Below are 21,491 nucleotides of genomic sequence, written 5' to 3' on the forward strand. Positions count from 1 at the left end.
CCTAAAAGAAGGCGCTCAACATCAAGGGCAGCCAGGAAAATGCCAACACAAACCAAGACAGGGTACACGACAGGTGCACCGCGCTGGCAGGAATGGGAGCGGCTGGTCCCGAGTGCCCACCCACCACTCGCAGGCGGCAGGAGGGAGTCAGACAGTTGGGAAGCAGCCTGGGCACTACCTGTAAAGCTGTGCACCTGCGTCGCACACGACCCAGCAATTCTGCTCCTGAGTGCACACCCTGCATAACCCCCGCATACGCAGCAGGTACCAATGTCGATGGGAGGGCTGACCGTAACAGGGCCCCAATTCCCCCGGCCTGGATCATCATCAGCAAACTGTATGGCCAGTCAATAAAACAAGAATGGATAAACGGGAGACTCCAGGAACACTCGGACAGAGGTTGCCAACACCTCGGGTGAACCTCCCAGACATCATGTAGGAAAAGCAGCAAGTCACAGAGGATACAGCACGCAGTGTTCCGTTTTTAAATAACATTTATCAACAGGCAAAGCGGAACGAGGTTGCTCAGGAACACACATATTCAGTTAGTAGAACGATGAGAAGAGAGGGGAGGAGGACCAGGAAAGGGGGCCAGTGGCTTCCTCCAGGGAGGAGAGAAGGGGCTGTGCTGGATGCTAACACAGTAACCCAGCTCTGTATCTGGTGGTTGTATGGATGTGTGTTGTATAAACACGTGATGCAACAGCAACAAAATAGTATTTAAGTGACAAAATCCCTGATTCAAAAGAAAAAAGTTCTCTTAAGTCAGCGGTTAAGCTAACAAGGCCAGAGGGACTCCCCACTGATAGCATAACCACCTATAAAAATATCAAAGCCTAAAGATCTTTTTTTTAAATTTTTTAAGAATGTTTTATTTATTTTTGCGAAAGTGTGAGCAGGGGAGGGTCAGAGAGAGAGGGAGACACAGAATCTGAAACAGGCTCCAGGCTCTGAGCTGTCAGGACAGAGCCCGACGCAGGGCTTGAACCTATGAACCGTGAGGTCATGACCTGAGCTGAATTTAGGCATTTAACCAACTGAGCCACCCAGGTGCCCCAAGATCTTTTTTTTAATTCAGGAAGACTGACAATATAGTGTCTTATGACAAATGAGTAAAACCAGAGACCAGGGAGTTGTTTGCAAACATAAAAATAATGTAAATGTTCCAACAGTAGTCACATCGCCAGAGTTCTGAAAGGCAGGAGGGCGTCACTTTCAGAGAAGTTGACACACAAGTGCCCTTCGAGGATCCTAGGACCAGATTGGCTGGGTCTTCATGCCAGCTCTGTCACTTAGCAGGGTGGGACCCTGGGAAGCTTTTGTAACCTCAGTTTTCTCATCTGTAAAAGGGGCTGTAACAGTGCCTACCTTCAGAGGACTGCTCCAAAAACTATGTGAGTGTATATCGGCAAAGCACTTAGAACAATGCATGCCACAGGGTAAGTGTTATGGAAAGGTCCATTTTTCTTAGCGATTGTGCAAGGACTGTGTATACACAGGCATACTTGCCATTCAAAGACTTTACCAGAGAGTTCCTTGGGCGGAAGGCTTCCTGGTATGATATAATATTAACCTTATTCTGAAACCCGATTAGCACCTACCTGTCTGAAAACCCTACGTAGACAGTAAGTATCCTACAAGGCAGGAAGTAAAAGTCCAAAATGAAGAATGGTTATCCAAATGGACTTTTTATAAACATTCAAAAGGAAAGAGGGTAACAAAGTAAGCCAACTTCTTTCTGAGCATTTACTTGTTGGAGGCACTGTGGCATACAAAAAATTAAAAAATAAAACAGGGGCATCTGGGTGGCTCAGTCAGTTAAGTGTCTGACTTCAGTTCAGGTCATGATCTCATGGTTCACTGAGTCAAGTCCTTTGTTGGGCTCTGTGCTGACAGCTCAGATTCTGTGTCTCCCTCTCTGTCCCTCCCCCGCTTGCACTCTGTCTCTGTCTCTCTCGCTCAAAAATAAACAAACATTAAAAAATTAAAAAAAACCAAACAGAACCAATAAAACACCTCATTTACTACTATGAAGTAACTTAGGGTTACGTGTCTGGTGTTCCTCAGTATGACTCAAAGCTCCTTCAATCTGGGCTCTAAATTGTGGACTCTGGGGGAAGATGTATCACTGTGCTACCCTAGGAAGAAGCAAGGAGCACTGATAAAGGGAGCTCTGAACTCCTTCCATTTACGGGGTACATACACACTACCGGTAGTCACCTCCCAACATGGAAACTCTGTATCCAGGCAATGGGGTCTGTGCAGGGAGGCCTCTAGATTTCCCCCCAAGCTGCTAGTTTTGAGAAACTTCCGCTTTGCGTAAAGGTATACAAATAGTAGAATCACACTAACTGTTACTTACTATCTTGCTACATTTATTTTTCTCCGAACTCGTTGAGAATTAGTTGCTAACTCTGTATCATACTCCTATATTTTAGTGTATATTTCCCAAAAATAAGGGTTCCCTTCCACATGGGAACAACACGACTACACACTCAGGAAATCACACATGAATGCAATACTATCGCCTAATACACAGTCCACATTCTATTTCCCAGCTTTTCCCAATAATGTCTATGGCGACAGTGTCTCCATTCGGAGCCCAGAAAAGGATGGCGCATTGCCGTTAGCTGAGCATCCTGTACATGAAAGCCTTTGATCATCCCTGAGATGTTTTACAGTTAAAGTCTTAGGGTACCCAAACTCCGGGAGAGTTCATATGCTGTGTGAGCCACTGAAACGTCCCCTGAAATGACCAAAATGAACCTTTTTTGAGAATGTATCAGGGATCATGGTATCAGGGTCAGAAACCGTTATGTGTGTTTCCATCTGTTTCACAAATGTTCTTTCCTAATTCAGACTTGATTAGAAATGCCTTTTACTCCAACAGTAAAATATTTAAACATTAAACTCTAAGAACAAATTTACCAAATTGATCTGATGAGCAATATGGCAAAAAATCTATGTTTAGCAGCCGTAAATCATTATAAAAGTTTTCTCTGAAATGGGCAAATATTCTAGAATGTTGGCAGTAAGCTTTTCATGAATCCTTTCCTTCTAAAGTTATTTTAGAGTTTCACCCACCAAGTTCCAATCACTGCTACTAAGAGAAGGGTATGAACCATGATAAACAAGAGATGCTGTGAGCCATTCTGCAGGAGAAAGCAGAACGCGAGATGAGTAGTTTTTGCAGTACATTTATTTCATTTTGCAAAACAGCCTTGGTTAGGCTGATACAAATCCTGCTTTGTGTTCTGAGCTCTTATCTAAGCACTCCGCCCTCGCAGAAAGAAAAAAAAAAATGGGTTTGCTGAACTATAGGTCTGAGCAGCAGAGAAAGCAGGCTGCAATCACTGGCGTCCTGCCCTGGATGACCCCCGCATACCCTTCCACCCGCCCGTTTTTGCCTCGTGCCACAGAAGCTTGTTTTTGAGAGTCTGAAGTCCTCCGTCTCCCTCCGCACAGTCTTGGAATCCGACCATACACACAACTCTGAGCTTGCCTTCCTCCAGGGCTGCTGGGAAGTATGCATGTGCGCTGGGGCTGTAGTGCACGGCGGTCGTGCAAAAGCAGAACTAGAGTGTTAAGTGTGTGCCATGCACTGACTGGGGCCCCTGAGACTGGCACTGGGAACTACTGATGCCATGTGTACCCTACTTTTCCTGCGGAGCTCCCCGCGGGTCTAGTAGTCAGTAAGCAGTCACCCAGCACTCCTCCTGCGGCGGCCTCCTTGTCTCCCAAGTATTCCAGTGCCTACCCTGTGCAAAGAGGTGTAGCGAGTGCCGTGGATACAAAGTGAATGAGACAGGCCACGTGCCTTCTGGCCTCCAAACAGGATGCTCCAGTGACAGGGGGCAGAGCTAAGTTCTTATGCAGGGAAATGCCTAACAGGCAGAGACCATTTCAGCTCTGAGCGAGTGATAGCAAGAAAGTAAAACACCGGATGGGGTATGGAGGGCGTGGGGGCCGGGGTGTGACCTTCGCCAGGGTGGTCAGTCCTGGTGGCAGCCCCTCCGCAGATTTATTCTGCTCTTTCTCCTACGTGGGCTACTCCCAGTCACAGCTCAGGCCACTGGGCACTGGGCCTCAGCTCCCAGCCCGAATGGGACCAGAAGAGAAAGTAGGGGGCAGACATGCAGGCCCTTCAAGGTTTACAGAATCGGGCAAAAGCTTTACTGAGCAAAATTCCTTGTAGCCCCACCCTCAAGAGACTTTAAATCTTATTTTAAATATTTTAAATGGAAAATACTGGCTCAGTCCATTAAGCGTCTGACTTCGGCTCAGGTCATGATGTCACAGTTCGTGGACTTGAGGCCTCTATCAAGCTCTGTGCTGATGGCTCAGAGCCTGGAATCTGCTTTGGATTCTATGTCTCCCTCTCTCTCTCTCAAAAATAAATAAACATCAAAATAAATAAGTAAATGTAAAATATTGATATATTCAGTATTTGCAGTATTCAAAAATAAAGTATATATTTCAGATATACACATGTGATAACATTTAAAAAATTGAAATATTTAGAATATTTTAAGAACTTCAAACTATTTTAAATCTTATTTTCTCCAGTTCTTCTGCGCAGGTCAGGGGACACAGACGGGAGGAAGCATACCAAAGACTCAATGTGCTGACTGAATTTCATACGGAGCAAAAGCCTGCGGCGTAAGATGAAACGTGGCTTCAAAGTCACCGTCAGCTGAAGACGGCGAGAAAAACGCAGCCAGGTGGTAAGTGCGCCCGGCCCCTCAACATGTATCATTTCCACAACAGCTGTGCACACACCCAGTTTAAAACGGTAGTTGGAGAAAGTACAATCCGTAAGAAATTCAACCTTTTATTCTCATATACTTTCTAATAGCCTAAGCCATTAAATTAATGAATGCTTGAGGTATTCAAGAAAATCCACTTCAAATCCTATAAATAACCCTGCCTCTATTTATAAATGAAAGTGCTCTGAAAAGCAGCTTCCACAGAAATGTTCCTTAACAGCACGACGCACCTCTATTTGTCTAACAAGGTATCGTGAAGTCAGCTCTTTCACAAATTGTATAAACTCTGAGTGAGACACAGAAGGGTATAAAACCCGAGAGGATTTCTAGAAGTATGGCCGATTTCCAAGGGTCCCCGAAATTAGGATAGGAATAATGCAGGAAACCGAAGTCCCTGCTAATACTTCTAAATTATTCTTTTATAACTAAACATATTTTAAGTCAAATTAATAAGGAGAGCGGTAAACCGTAGTAAGAATGTCTGTCTTGATCATGATCTCCACACCCTGCGCCCCATCGGCCTCAGGGGGAGAAGACGAAGAATGGGGAGCACACAAGGGACTCCCCCGTCTGGTGTCTACTCCCCTCCAACTGCTGTACCAATACCCCGATCTCTTCCGGGGAGCAGCTGTCAGCCGCCTCCTTCCTCAGTGGAGCCCCCGACCACAGTGGTTAAAGCCAAGGGAGTGCCAGGAGATATTTGGGGATGCGGATGGGAGAGTTTCTGCTGAAACCAGAGAAGAACCACACTTTCTTCCAGTGGACAACGGAGTGTGGGCTTGGGCGGCCAACAGGAAACATGGCCATTTTCAACCAGAGGGTCCCCCCACCATGATTTCGGGGGCTATCACGTAGAACCTAACAATGGAGGCAGGGCAGTCTTGGGCGCTATCATGCAAACTGCACCTTGACCTTTCTGTTACGTGAGCCACAATACTGCCTCTTTGTTGTGGGAACCGGTTAGTGGGGAGTTTTCTTTGACTTGTAATATCAACGCCCTCGAGTGACACACATGGAAGGTGAGACACTGAGGAAGGTATCAGCCACAGCAGTGAGCATGTGCGCACGCGTGCAAGTTTGACATAAATAATTTTCCATGACTTCCGGAGGGAGAGCTGGAATGCCCTGCATGCTGGCTTTGAGAATGTGACCACGGCTACTCCTGTTTCTGCCCCCTGACTGCGTGTGGGGCTGTCCGTCGTGGCTTCACGCCGAGACTCCGTGAGGTCTCCCTTCCCTGGCGCCTGCTGTGTGAGGAAGGGAGAAGGTCCGGGGGCAGCAGTGCCCTTGAGAAGGGCTCTGGGGAAAAGTCTGACAGTAGCTGGGCGCTGGGTTAGGAAGCCTTGCAGGCAAGAAGGGAAATGAGGGTTTGAGCTCCTGGGGGGCTCAGTCGGTTACGTGGCCGACTTCAGCTCAGGTCATGATCTTGTGGTTCAGGAGTCCAAGCCCCATGTCGGGCTCTGTGCTGACAGCTCAGAGCCTGGAGCCTGCTTCTGTTTCTGTGTCTCCTTCTCTCTCTGTCCCTCTCCTGCTCATGCTCAGTCTTTGTCAAATATAAATTAACAAAAAGAACATTAAAAAAATTTTTTGTAAGAAGGGAAATGAGGTAGCTGGTGTGGTTAAAGTCTGTCCACAGCCAACCGTAACCAATGGATTTCTCCATCTAGTCTTTGAAGGCAGAAATCACAAATTAGATGAGTTTTAAAACCACTGTACAGACCTATGTGACACAGGAGTTTGAAACTACTTGTAACTGTGTATTAAATATCTACCCTTAGAAAAGAATTCCGTTACATTTAGCTAGTCTTTATTTTAAAAAAACTGAACCTATCATCTGAATGAACTTTCAGACCTCGGGTCCTCCCTTTTGGTAAGGGGGCCTTTGGAACACAGCTCAGGGGGCCGGCCTTCATCTAAGGGGGCTGCACACAGCCCCCCAATTACCATGCGCTACGGCCTGAGTGCAGTCTAGCTTGCTGCCCCTTCTCCTAAAAACTTAGGAACAGATCAGACTGGGAGAGAGATCCGCGCCGGACAGGAGCAATCAATAGCTCTGTGTCGCTTTCTCTCCGATGTAAAGAGAAGGGAAGTAACACCCCACGAAGTGACTTGCTGGAGTGCAGATTTCAGTCAGACTTGAGAAATAAGCCCTTCCTCTGAAGTCGGCGGCCGGGCACACAGGCGACAATCCCCCCTTCCCCTCAGACACTGTTCCCATCTCAGGCCCCTCCCCGCTCCCAGCAGGCCCAGGGACCTCGCGGGACACTGACCTGGAGTGAGACGAGATCTCACTGAGGTCGCCCAGGCTTCCATCGGCCGCACCGCTGGCAGAGATGGTTGAGGCGTAGCCGTGCACGGCGTATACCTTGGCCTGCTCGCCATCGGGCCCTGGGATGTCAGCCGCATCGGCCCACTGCTGGGCGCGGCCGTGGATCATGGACCTGCTGCTCGCCAGGGGCACGGGGCCAAGGGCCGCGGTGGGCACACACGGGGCCGTGTCGATGCCACTGTCCGTGGAGGCCCCTTTGATGTAGGTCAGCCCCAGCAGCTCCGGGTCCATCAGGTCCCCAGATCCAAAGTGCCTGTCGTCGCTGTTGCTGGACGTGTTGCTCGAGAGAGTGTTGCTGCTGGAGTGACTGGAGCAGCTTCTGTCTCCGATCTTGGGAAGAGAAGAAACGGAAAGGCTTCAGGCAGAGTCTGGACTCTTTATGAAGCTTATTCTCACCAGACTCACAGAGATGATCTCCCGGGTCCCTCCTGACACACTCTACAACGTGAGGCCATGACACAACTCACCTGGATCATTTTATTTTTAATTTTTTAATCTTTATTTATTTTTGAAAGCGAGCGAGACAGAGAGAGAGAGGGAGGGAGAGGGCGAGAGAGAGAGAGAGAGGGAGGGAGAGGGCGAGAGAGAGAGGGAGAGAGAGAGAGAGAGAGAGGAAGAGAGAGAGAGAGTGAATGGGGGGGTGTGCAGAGAGAGAGGGCAGAGTCCAGGCTCCAAGCTGTCAGCACCGAGCCTGATGTGGGGCTCAAACTCATGGACCGCAAGATCATGACCTGAGCTGAAGTTGAATGCTCAACTGACTGAGCCACTCGGGTGCCCCTGGATGGTTCTGGAAAAAAATTTTTTTTCTAGAATTCATTTTTAAAAATGCGACAGATTTTATGCCAAAATCCCAGACTCATAATTCCGCTCGTAACTCATTTTAAGTTAAACGGGAATCTCCTCAAGCCTTTGTTCAATCCTTTGTGCATGAAGCACACAAGTGTTGCCACGGTGTCACTAACCAGAAAATGATCAACAAACGTTATGCAAACTGGGAAAGCATGTGGAAAATCAGTACAAAGAGAGGAGCAGCCTTTCATCAAGAAAATTCTCCTGTGACAAATTACAGCACCAGCCCTGGGCTTGGGCACAAGACCTGGGTTGGAATCACAGCGGTAGGATGGCGTCCAGTCATTTAGCCCTTCTCTGCGTTTATAATACGGAGCTCCGATGATTACTGTGTGGGCCCGGTGAGATCATACACAGTAATGCAATGCCACTGCTAAGTGCCATCTAATGCAAGTGACTTCTCTGAGAGAGCCTGAGCCACCGTAAGCCCCCCGTGCTGATGAGAAGGGGCTCTCTTTGCAGTCTCTGGAAGACACAAAGCAAAGAGCCCAATAAACGTCCCCAACTGACTAAGGGGCTCATAGAGACACGGACCCTGGGAAAACTGACAAGACCTGAAGCACTAGTCAAAGCCTGGGATCCATGAGGATCTGTCATAAAGTGGTCTGGCCTTCTCTCCTTCCTGCCATCCATCAGATCCTTACACACACACACACACACACACACACACACACCCTGACCTTTTTAGCACACATGGACATTCTCATGTCTGCTCCTACCCCTGCCTTCCTAAAGGGGCCTTAGACCACCGTTAGAAATTTGTCAAGGTGGAATTCAATGGCTACAGTGAGGCTGACTCCAGACAAGGCCCTGACAGAGGTAAGGGAAGGAATTTCCAAGGATTTCCAAGAGACCGGTGAAGTAGATGACCAGCCTCTGAGAGTCCCTGGATTCTCCACGCGATGTGTGCAGAGATGCGGTGGCCACAGGAGAGGGGAGTTGACGGAGGACTTACGTGGGAAAGCTTATTGGGAGAGTCTTTGCAGCCTCCATCTTTCTGCAGGGCTCTTTCCTTATAGGAGGGACTCAGGACTTTGGACGGTGGGCCATGCCACTTGGTTTCTGTCACACAGAGAGAGAAGAGGAAAAGATCTGATTTCTAGTGTTAATGAGACAGCAAGCAACACAGAAGCCAAACAAAATGGTTTGGAGACACTGAGCAGGACTGTGGCTCTAGACCTCTCTGGTCTCACCAACGGGTATACCTCAAGGGTAGGCACAACCACCACCAGAAGGTCAAAGTTCTGTTGCCGCGGGCACCACAAGCCCAACCACCCGGGACGGCGTTCCCTGAGGCATTGAGACCCCGTGGACTGAACGCATGAACAAAGGAGTAATTAGTGAAAGGAGGGAAGAGGGAACAGGATGCAGGGCATGGAGGAGGGCCAGTTTCCTGGCCGGGTTTCTTATTACCCAGGTGCCTGCTTCCTTCCATTGTCTCCTCTCGCTCCCTGGCTCCTTCACACTCCAAGGGGCCTGCGCCCTGGTGCTCCAGCAGCAGGGGGGACTGGCACCTGCAAAACCACAGAGCTGAGTGGCCTGCCAGTTGGGCATCCCTGGGCACATCCCCGGTGCATGCTGCTCCAGAATGGGGCTTGGGGGAGCCCTCCCCAGAAGCCGTGTCCCGGCCCAGCCCCACCAGAGGAGCTGCAAGCAGCCAGAACTGGGGACTCTATGCTTTCATTGCTTGCTCAACAGAGGCGTCCGGACGATAGCCGCTTACGGATGCTGTCGATGCCACAAGGTGGGAGGGCTGTCCGGGGTCAGAAAACCTGTCCCCAAGGAGCCCAGGAGGAGCTCATGCCTCTGTTTCAATTCATTCTGCTTTCTCTTGTGCTGAGAATACATGGCACTGATACTTCCCTCTATCACTGTTTTCAAGGAAAAGAAAGTAAGACTGTTTGGCTCGCCACTACATCCCGGCAGGCTCTGTGGTATAAAAGCACCAAAGAGGGCAATGTGATTCTATGAAAGAAATAAATTATGGGAAACTTCTTCATGTCACAAAGGGATTCTTCCTTACAGAGTCTGGTTACAGATCCTGGTTTGCAGAAGCCAGAATGGTTTTTCCATTGCTTAAAAAAAAAAAAAAACCAACACAAAAACAGCTCCTCTCTGCTTTTCAATCGCAACTCAGCTGAGAAAAAATTTCTGTAAGTTCTTTTAAGAACTCCGTCTATTATCTAAGGTAGGTAACACTGCAAACATCGACTTCTAAGCCTAAAGCAGGGGGTCCAGGGAGGGACATTTTCCTCTGTACCTGCGAGAGCAGGAACAAAGCTACCATCCCCCTGGGGAGGCCCTTCTCTGCCCTGGCCGTTCTCTTCCTCCAGACTCAGCTGCAAAGCAGTAAGGGCAAAAGATGCCGTCAGGAGTGCCGCCCTCACCCTCTTCGTCCCTGGCTTTGCTGGATCCTGAGTTTCTCTATCTGTCGGTTCAGCATCTGTCCCCCAGCGTCCTCAGGCTCAACCTGATCTGCCAGCTCCGGGACACCACACTCACACACACTACTGGGGACGGTCCTCAGCTGCAGGTGTGGCACTCCCCCTGCTCCCCCTGCCCCTGGGTTCTCAAACGGGAGGCAGGAGAAGATGGACAAGTGCTCCACCTGCCTTCTCTGATGGGGGGCTGAGCTTCAGAGAAAAAGCACTTCTGAGAGAGGCTGTGAATTTGCTCCTCGTCAACAATTTAAGTGAGGGGAAAACTCCTAGTGCCCAGTGCCTCCAGAGTCCCCAAGCCCTTCATTTTCAGACAGACTTTTCTTATGAAGATGAAAAAACAGACAGGCTCAGAATATGGACAGATAGGCTCTGCGTACACAGACACAATGAGCTTTCTGGCCTGGATGAAGGACGTTAAGAAAAGCCTGCCTGGTATTTTTATCCCCCTCGGTGGCCTCATGCACTGTAAAGGCTTTAGGGAGTCACTGACCAGGGCCCGCTCAGGGACCAGCAATAAGGTGAGACTGAGCAGTACCCGTCATATGCCGCCTGTGGTCTCCAGGGTCCGCTGCCGCCAGGCCCGGGGTCGCTGGAGGATGACTGATTGCTGGGTGAACTTCTGAAACATGAACTAGAGTTATTAACGGGGCACCGAGGGGCCTGTGGAGCTGGGTGAACTTCTGAAACACAAACTAGAGTTACTAACGGGGCACCGAGGGGCCTGCGGAGTGCCCGACTTGGCGACCTGGCCTGGTCTGTTTTACAAATAAACTCATTTTACAACGACAAAGAAGAAATCCGTACTGCAGTGGGAGACAGGATAAACTGGAGCAAATACACCAAGAACTGGTGGGGCCAGAGGCATTAGGTGGCCATTTATAACAGGAAGGAGACGGGCCAGGAACAAGTCTCCGCCATCTGACGACTGAAAGCCCAGAGAATGCTTCCGGTGAAATACGGAGGGACAGCAAACGAACCCCCGAGAACACAGAATTATGAAAACATTACTACAATTTATTTCATAAAACTTAATGCCAGGCATGTTCTGGTCCTATATTTGAAATCGATGCGGAGGGAAAACTGTAAATTTGTCAAAACCATCTATTTCCTACATCTGTTGGATGCAATCCTACTTCTTTCAGACACACTAAAATAAGTACTACCCGTGAGAAGTCCCTTATAAAGATGTGCCTGCTGGGTTCCCATTTTGCTGCTGGAATGCTCCAGGTTTTTTCCCTATAATTTACTAAATTCTGTGTTAATAAGGGAGGCTCTGCACACCCCTTCCTTCCCACATGCAGCCCTTTGACCTGGGCTACCCACGTGCACTTCTTTGAATAGGGGGAGTTTATAAACTCAGCAGACATCCGAGTGAGGAGGCCCAGAGCCAGGATAATTTAATGCCAAATTAAAGGAACATCGTTCCTGCATTCAACCTTATAAAGAATAAACTGGAAAAAGACCTCATGTTTTAATCTTAGTAATTGTCATTAATACTTATATAGGCTTACTACATGCCAGGAAGGGTTCTGAGCAGTTTGTAACTACTGACTGATTCAATCCTCACCATGCCCTCACGAGGTCCTCTATTATCACTGAGTTTACTTCTCAGAGGACTAAATCGGACGGGGGAGGGGGTGAGTAACAGGCTGAGGTGAACATGAGGTCAGCAGCGGGTCTCGGCATCCTTGCTTCCAACGCTCTATGAGATGCCAGAGCCCGACAGGCCCCTCTGAGGAAACTCACAGCCTCTCCATGGCCCGTAAGTTATGAGAAAACAAAAACGAAAGCAGGAGAAATGAACTGCTTTAACAGTTAGACAAAAGACACATTCACCACTTGGTTCACTTAAAACTACCTAATACCTGTGATTCACCCAAGAATTCTCGCCAGCTTCTAATGCCACAGTACTGAACTTTTAAACAAGTACGTTCTGTCATCGAAAAATTAAATTTAACTCAATTTGCTTAAAATAAGAGGAACAAAGCGAAGACATGCTGATGACCTTGGCACCTCTTCAAATGTTAGACCCGTTAGGAAGATGGGGTTTAGTCACTGATATTGCACTTGTATTTATACTTAAAACTGCATTCAGCTAAGGCTCGTGGAGAATACTTTCTCGGGTATCTTGCCCCAGACAATTTAGGAGGCAAGGTGACCAGGAGGACCGGGACAGAGAAAGGAAGCCAAGGCCACAGCGGGCGCATCTGAGGCAGGACCTGCGCGTCATCAGCTCCAGCACTGGGCAAGGGGTGGGGACAAACTCCAGGGACCAGTGCATCGGAGGCCTGCCAGCTTGCTCAGAACAAGCCAGCCCAGAAATGATCGAGCCAGAGAAAAGAGTCCCTCCCTGGAACGTCAAGTCCTAGCCCCGGAGTTTGATGAGGGCCGTCCCTGGGGAAACGGCCCCCTAGTACCTTGTGCCATCCGGCAGCTTCCGGTCGAAGGAGGTGCTCCGAGGAATGGCAGCCTGGGCCTGCTGCAGCAGCTGCTGGCACTGCAGGCGGTCGGGCGTGCCGGGGGCCGGGGAGGCCCGGGGCAGGGGCTGAAGGGCGGGCGTGGGCACGCGGTGCCACGTGGTGTTCCTCCGGAACGGGGTTTTGTACTCGCAGGGGGTGCCTTCGCTGTCGAGTTTGTACTCCACCATGGGGATCCGGCAGAGCTCCGAACACCCCCTGTGGGGCCAAGAAGAGTGGATGAGTAGGGAGGGAGGCTCAGCACTGAGCCAGCGGCACAGCGACTCACCGCGTCCAGAGGAGGGAGGAGAGCATGCACCCTAGGAGCACCCCTGACTTCCGGTGCCTCTGTCTACAGGTGCTCCAGGATGAACCTGCAGGATGCAGTAGCGCTACTGGCTCGGGTTAACTGGCAGGTACTGCTTAGGCATTTCATGCATATCTCCTGTCTCTCTACGTTGTTCACAAACTTCTCAGGCTCGAATGTATCTTTAATCAATTTGCACGGTAGCATCATGAACAGTGAACACAGGCAATAAACAAACTTTCACAGATAAAAAATGGCTCAGGGCGCCTGGGGGACTCAGTCGGTTAAGCATCCGACTTTGGCTCAGGTCATGATCTCACTGTTCGTGAGTTCAAGCCCTGCGTTGGGCTCTGTGCTGACAGCTCGGAGCCTGGAGCCTGCTTCTGATTCTGTATCTTGCCCTCTCTCTGCCCTCCCTGCTCATGCTTTGTCTCTCTCTGTCCCTCAATAATAAATAAAATGTTAAAGACCTTAAAAAATGCCTCATATACAATCTGAACAGATTCAAGGGAAGTACAGTTATAGAACGAGGTATTAGTCACAGGTCACTTTTTCTATGCAGTCTGAGAATGGTGAAAAACAACATTAGTCAAAGCTGTCATGGTCAAGGGGAAACCCGGTGCCCGTCCTGTCACAGTGCGGTTCCTAGTTACCAGAGTCACTCTCTTACATTAGCACTACCGCTCCCGGAATGCTACCCCCTGGGATGCTCTCTCGGGTGCTCAAGTGACCAGTCAGGAACTTGTGAGACTTAAGTGAGACATCTCCCAGGTTTCTTACTAATTACATAGCGCACACAGTTACTATTAACTTGACCAAAGTTGGTCCATGAAACCAAGAATGTGTGGTTCTTTAAACAGTAGACCTCAGTTCTCAGGATGGTAGAGTAACATTTCAGCCTCATGTCCAAATCATAACACATGATTACAAAGAGAACAGGAAATAGAAACAAACACGACCATCTACAAACGTTGAGACAACTGCAACTGTAAAATCCAGCAAAGATGGAACTAGTGCTAATGGTTCAGTGGAGTAGAGGAAGGCAAAACCCAAGGGCGTGCAGAGGGAGACGAGAGATGAGACCATTCCCTTCGTACATCCCCGAACAGGTGCAGGGACAGGGGGCATCAGGCATCCCAGGAGGCAAAAGTGAGAGAGAACGTGTAAGAGATGGGGGTTATTTCGGAGAGTAAACAAAGAAAAGTTTGACACTAGGCGGCTCGGGGTCCATTCAGGCAATTACCACCCCTGCCTCTAGGGGGCAGGAGCAATGGTGGAGGGAGCATCACTTGAGGGACCCAGACATAGAGGAAAGCATAGTGGAAAACAAAGGGTTAAGTGAAAGTCTCACTGGAAAATGAGACCCACAGTCATTTCTTCTTCCTCCAAACCCAGCTTCAGAATGATGATCACCCCACAAAAACGGAGGAGGATCTCCCTCTAGAGAAAAGATAATGAGATGTAACTAGATGTAAGCCACCCAATCGCCTTGTGTGAGGCTCACCGACCAACTGTATCCTTCGAGAAGGAGGAACTTTTGAAATTTAAAACATGCTAGCTAAAACTGAAAATAAAGTCCATGAAGACAGCTATAAGGGAAACTGAGGAGCTCTCCCCAAAATGTTACCAGAGAGCAAGCATATGAAAATTAAAGTTCAATCCAAAAAGTCTAATGTCTACCTAGCAGAGGTACCAGAAGGAGAAAAGAGGGAGAAAGGTAGGGAGGAAATTATTAAGAAACAATACAGGACGATTTCCAGAACTAAAAGATACATAAAACCAGATTTGAAGGTCCACAAAGTGCTCAGTGTGGGCAGTGAAGGAAGGTCTATGTCAAGAGACATGTACATACATAGGTGGGATGGGAAGAAACTTTTGGAGGCGATGGAATGTTTATGGTGTTGATTATGATGATGGTTTCATGGGTGTCCACTTATCCTCAAACTCATGAAGCTGCATTAGATGTGTACAGCTTGGTGATGTCAATCACACCTCGATACAGTTTTTTCCCCAGACATCCTTACGGAACTCAAATGCTTGCATTGCAGAGGAGATCCTGAATTTCTGGGTGGAGCAGGAGGTAGGAGAAGGGGGCCAGCCTCACACAGAGGGCGGGGGCACAGAATGGCTTGATTCTTCTCAATGGCACTCCTGGGTGAAAGTGACTTCTCATCAGCCAAATCAACAGTACTTGGAGCTTGGGAGGAAGAGACAGGTAGGGATCAAAAACCATGGCCTGCTTTTTGGCTTGGGAAACCACATGGATGGTGGTGCGGCCCTCTGAGGAGAGAAGGAGACTGAGCAGGCCATTGGAAAGAGGTACTTAGCCCTGTTTTAGTAAACTTCGCTTCATATTTCATCCTAACTCTCCTTCTCCCAAAGCAAAATTCATCTTTTACCTGGGCAAGTTTAAATTACTCTGGATTTACTGAATGGGTCAGTTGAATTACTGGTCGAGTACAGTAAGTCCAGATTTACAGTGGATTGCATTGTTATTAGTATTATTTTATAAAATGCCAAGGCTCTGCAATTTTTACTCATGGACTTCCTCTTTCAAAGTTATTTTCTAGAGGACACATCCCCTTGACTAGTGATTTACCCATATGACCAACAACCTAATTAGAATCATAAACGTGGAATATAATGGTCATATCAAAACCTCAAGAAAACTTACTCTTGTCTCCTGCCCTATTTGATGCTCTATTCAGGTGTCTCAAGGGCTGCAGTTGTGAAGCCTAAAACGGGGGAGACCTACCCAAGTTAAAGGTCCTGGAGTTGTATCTAAAATGAAAGGAACATGAACCGTGAATCTTGTGGACCAAAGGGCAATGCATCTTTCCAGCGTCTGTCTGGGTTCTAAGTTTACTGGGCTGGCTTCAAAGGAAGAAAGAAGCAAACAGAAGACAGATGGCCGAGGAGTGTGGAATATTTAATTCACGCTCATAGATGGTAGTCTTTAATAAGACGTTGTAATTTAGCTTGGATCTTTGAGCGAAGACATTACACAAATGCATAATCACGACTAGTATTTTAGAGAGTGCTGACCCAAGCGCGTGCGAACGCATGAGGTTGAGGGGAGATTTGGGGTGGATTTACTTCGTTTCCAACCTCTTGCACAAAGTCGCATGTAAATGATCTTTCTGATGCTAAAAACTGGCATATGTTTGCCCTAATACATATCAGGTATTTAATAAAAAAACAGCTTTATTTGAGAAGCAAAACTAATTTGGTTAGTATGTGACACTTTTATAGTAACTACTCTTCCACACCTGCAGTTCCTGCTCTGTTCACTTCTGGGACTAATTTTATTATATTATCAGACCTAGTCAAGCATAGTTCTGCTCTCTGTATCAAAGCAGTGTCTGGAAGGACATGTATAGAAAATTCAACCAAGTTTTAGGGAGGTGGGAAGAGGCCTCAAGTAAGAAGTGCTTGTTGGCATGCAGCAGAGGTCCTGGCGCTGCAGCGAATAAGGGAACGTCGTCCATGCCTACACCTGTCCCTGTCCCTGCACATGCTCCTCCTGTCCCCGTGGAGAGACGGTGTGGGACACCAGCTGCAATATCCCCGCTTCTCTGGAATATCCATCCTGGTGCCGCATGAAGGGGCATGCAGCACACATACTGTAACCACTAAGTAAAGACCCACTGAAACCCAAAGTGATGAAATGCAAAACGACCTCAAACTACAAGACATTCCCCAAAAAGTGAGCCATAGTCTTGTGCGTAACTGAAACATTTTGTTTGTTTGTTTTGTTTAGCTTTCCTGAAATCAGGGTACAAATTCAGACCTTATCGATAAATGCCCTTGGCTCACTTTTTCTTTTTAATTTATTTTTGAGAGACAGAGAGAAACAGTGCAAGCAAGGGAGGGGCAGAGAGAGAGGGAGAAACAGAATCGGAAGCAGGCTCCAGGCTGTGCTGTCAGCACCGAGCCCAATGCGGGGCTCGAATTCATAAACCGTGAGATCATGACCTGAGCTGAAGTCGGATGCTCAACTGACTGAGCCACCCAGGCGTCCCTTGGCTCACTTTTGACACTCAGCAAATCAAGTCCACGGATGCGAAGTGCATTTCTAGCTCCTGGCACACTTTTCACAGTCTGCTTGTGAAAGACTCGAAGACGTTAGAGAAGGAAGGCTGTGGAGTCACTTACATGTAGGCATATCGATTTCCTCATTGCTCAATTACAAATGTACATGTCACTTGCTTCTGCCTCTAATTAACATGCCAGGTAGAGATCAATACACACTCCGCTTTGGGGTCAAAAAATAAATATAAAATTTAGCAGTGCTTGTCTAGCCAGTAACTTTTCTGGTTCTAATACCGCTCTGTAGTACATTCTGGAAGGCAAAACTTTCTCTGGACCAAAGTGGTCATAAAAACTGCTCGCGGAAAATGCGATACTACAAAACCGTAAAGATGTCGAGAGGTTCCACATGCTAAAGCCCTCGGAGGCTCCTACATTTTACTGCTTTCCTCTGAAGAGCCCTACTACTTGTCCTTCTGAACTTGGCATGGTGGTGGCTTCCTGGGATGGCTTATGCCAGGGCAAGGGACACTCACTGACTTCCTTCTACCCGCCATCAGCGCTCTCCCTGCTTCCTGCTGCCTGAAGCGCTTTCCTACCAGCAGGACTCTGGTCAGCAGCCACTACTGCTTCCCAGCCTTTGGGCGTGGCCGGCACAGAGGTGGCATCCACTCAGGGTACCCTGCGCTGCCAGCCACTGCTCTTATGCACCCCTAACTTCAGACACGCCCTGCAAAGCTCCCAAGCTGGCACCCACCCATACAGACTGACTCCTTTCAAAGGACACCCCAGTTTCCTGAAAGAACACTCCCCTTGGTCATCAGTCATTGGAGCAGAAGCAGCGCTGGGCAGGCTGAGGCCTCAGTTCTGAAGGACCATTTCCACCTTTGAGCCTGAGTGTCAGGACCATCTCGGATGACTCCAGCCAGCCAGGCCATGGCACAGTCCTCTCCACCAGTCCCCAGCAGGAGCCCCTCACTGAATCACACTGTTCTCCATTAAAGACATAGTTTGGGCTCTCGGCTCAAAACTCAAAGTTGTCAATGTGGAGCTCAGAGACGGCACAGTTTCTTTGGACCCCATGTTAAGTTATAGGAGGTAAGGAAGATTTCTGAAGTGCTGGCTTCACAAGAAAGGACGTTGTTACAAATAGATACCATTAGTTTTTCCTTTTATAAAAGAGAAGCTAATATTAAGCAGCAAAAAAATACATAAATGTTCATGAAGGTTCTTTCTAGATAACGTACAGATTTACGGAACTTTGGAATTGTAAAGTGTATGTAACAATCAGAATTGCAGAAACTTTTAGAGCTGCAGAATTCCTTTTGGGTACATACATTCACTTAGAGAACAATACGCCATGATCCCATTCCTTCATTCTTTCCATCTTACATGCACATCGGCCATGTGAAGTTTATGCCGCTAAAACTAAGAGGAAGAGTTCTAGCGGATGATTAGGGAGACTACTTTTGAGGAGTAGCAAAATGAAACTGGATACCTAGAACATTTCTTTAAGAAAACTTAAAGAAACAAGTTATAGTCCTAAAAAAAAAAAGTGGGGGGGGGCGGCGACTGGATAAGTTAGCGGGACCTCTACCGGGTAAACCAAAGACTTTGCAGCCATGGCTTAATCACATAATTGTAAGTTGCATTTACTGTGCTCCGAGACTGGCTTTTGGTTTTATTTTTCTTGGCTGCATCGCAGAGAACCTTTAACTGAACCCAATAATCTACCAGAAAGCCTTACAGCATACTGCAACGCTACCCTGCACTTCCAGCCCACCGCTTGTAGGAAACTTCCCAAGTTTTCTGCACATGCCACGGCATTTCAATTCCACAGAAGTGACGGAGGTAGGACAAAGGAAATCTCTCATCTTTCGAAGAAGGCTCACACAGGTTGGAAACCGGATACAACTGGCCACGGACAGGTTCATGCGGGAACCCGGACTCCTGGCTTGGTGCTCTTTACGAAGTGCTTGGCCATATGTTTTAGAAAACACAAAGAATAGTACTGTGGCCCTCATCATGTTACAGTTTCCACAAGGAGCGAAGAGAATCTTTGGGAACAAAGGCAGATGGATCCCCTCAAATGAACTACCTGCTTCTTTTATATTATGCACTTTGTGAAAGAACCTTTTTATAGCCCTAGGGATTGAAGTAATCACTGATATTTTAATCATTTTAATGTCTGTTATGCTAATAGCCTGCTAATAGCTAAAAGACTCTTTCCAAATCATCCAACAAGGTGACAGGGGTAATTGATGCTCATTCACTTAAATCACAAACTCTTTCTTTCTGTTGCATAAAAAAATCAGAAGCTTCCAACAGGGAGATAACCACAAAGCCTACCACACTGTAAAGGTTAGGGCTGTGTCATATATGAAATAGATACTACATGAAATATTAATTCACTTTTCTACATGTTTCCTTAATTTATAGGTAGATTGTACATAGAAAAAGACTCCTCTGGACCAGAAACCCACTTGGCCAAGCCCTCTGAATAAAGGTCTTGAATTGAAAAGGTGTGTGTCATTTGAAATAGGAAGAGAGGCTACCTGTACTGTATAACTCATCAGCTCTCTCCCCTCGGCTGCCTCACCTATGGTACACCCAGCACACTGTTCACCTGAAAACACAGGCTCAGAAAGTTCTTCATGAAGCCAACCTCCTTTTTTCTCTTAGAAAGCCCGAGACCAGGAATAACGTCTTACTGCATTACATACTTCCAAGTGAAACACGGAAGATTCTCAATCGCTATTTGATGCCTGGTGTTTGAAGAATGCATTTCCATGAGAGAGAATACACTGATTGGCTGCCCAGGACCACAGCGTGGTGCTGTCATGCATGTGCCTGTTATCTGCCTAACACAATGCTCATGCTCACTGACACTCTCTGCACTCCTGTTACCATGTCAGTTACCAAGACTCCAAACTGCTAAGAAAGCAGGAGCGCTAAGGTGTGGATCATTGGCTGGAGAGGGAGAGAGCGTTTTCCGCCCTGAGGTACGTAGTGTTGAGTATGCACTATTGCTGCAGTTCAAGAAATTCATTTTTAAGCAGCAGAAATACGAATGGGAAGTACTGCATTTTATTTTATTACTTTCCTAAATTTTTAAATGTTTTTCTTTATTTTTGATATATAGAGAGAGACAGAATGCGAGCAGGGGAGGAGGGGCAGAGAGAGAGAGGGAGACATAGAATCTGAAGCAGGTTCCACGTGTCAGCACAAAGCCCAATGCAGGACTTGAACTCATGAACTGTGAGATCATAACCTGAGCCAAAGTCAGATGCTTAACCAACTGAGCCACCCAGGTGCCCCAGGAAGTACTGTATTTTAGAATGCCAAGGAGAAGAAAAAGAGTCCAGGGAAGGAAAAATGAGGACTGGCCCAGCCATTCGAACAGCCTCAGTGTCCGGCAGTTTGTGGTGCAAACTGGTTAAGAGGGAAAGAGAGAATGGCTGAGCAAACACACAAGGCCACACAGCTTCTGTTCCTTCTATAAATGCCACGTTCTTACTTCAAGGAGGGAGGGAAGAATCTGAACCTTGCCTTGGGGGGAGGGGACAAGGGGATGCAGAGCCTGTTTACAGTTCACGTTAAACCTCATTCCAAATGTAACAGATTCTTCTTATCCAGACAAATCGGTTAGAAACCTCCCTTTAGTCCAGATTTGAACTCACCGTCTACTTCACATATACAGACCTCCCTCCAAAATGCTAAGCTGACAAAATTGAGTTTCCCTTCCTCTTTCTACTTGCCGGCCTTCCTGTGGGTACATCAAGGAGTTGAATGGTTGGCACCAACCAGCAAAGCAGAGCAACGTAAAGCTTCCATTTACAGAATGAGCTTAAATTAAAGTACAATAAATTTATAAAAACGAGCCTAAAGCTTCAATAGAATGACGAGAGAACAGCGATTTAGATCCAGCATGCCACGAGACCATTTCCACTGTTTTGCATCATATAATCTGTCTGGGATGGGACATCAGCAAAAGTATGAGAAATCACACAAACCAGATGCGCCACAGCAGGCATTTCATTTCCACGTTTATGGGACATATTTACTGCATCACTCGCATTGTGTAACAACTCATGCATAATTCTCATGAGTCATTACTTCCTTTATATCCGCCTTTTACATGGATGTGCTTGCCTTAAAATGACAGTGATAGAGAGTCACCTTTGAAAGGGGGGGAAACAGGATTCCTTGCAAAACCAAGGAAGAGACTCATTAAGTGTCTTCAGCAAGTCTTGGTCTTTGGGCAATGCCCTTGCTCTGCTCCCTTTTTAAATCTCATTTCCATTTGAAGAGTGC

At 47.5% G+C, this 21,491-nt stretch overlaps 1 protein-coding gene across 3 annotated transcripts in view; it reads right to left on the reverse strand.

The window, feature by feature from the left end:
* SIPA1L2 (signal induced proliferation associated 1 like 2) overlaps positions 1-21,491 on the reverse strand; it is a 172,352-nt gene that overhangs the window by 32,543 nt on the left and 118,318 nt on the right. The window contains exons 10-14 of one of the 3 annotated variants that reach the window (XM_029931333.1): positions 12,803-13,060; positions 10,921-11,001; positions 9,358-9,458; positions 8,900-9,006; positions 7,037-7,425 (exon numbers count right to left, since the gene is read on the reverse strand). In XM_029931333.1, the coding sequence (XP_029787193.1) occupies positions 7,037-7,425; positions 8,900-9,006; positions 9,358-9,458; positions 10,921-11,001; positions 12,803-13,060 (936 nt within the window). Of the gene's footprint in view, positions 1-7,036; positions 7,426-8,899; positions 9,007-9,357; positions 9,459-10,920; positions 11,005-12,802; positions 13,061-21,491 lie in introns of all 3 variants that reach the window. The other 2 variants (XM_029931330.1, XM_029931338.1) reach the window with 2 other exon arrangements.

The sequence above is a fragment of the Suricata suricatta genome, chromosome 2, assembly GCF_006229205.1.
Source record: "Suricata suricatta isolate VVHF042 chromosome 2, meerkat_22Aug2017_6uvM2_HiC, whole genome shotgun sequence".
In the NCBI taxonomy this organism is placed as follows: Eukaryota; Metazoa; Chordata; class Mammalia; order Carnivora; family Herpestidae; genus Suricata; species Suricata suricatta.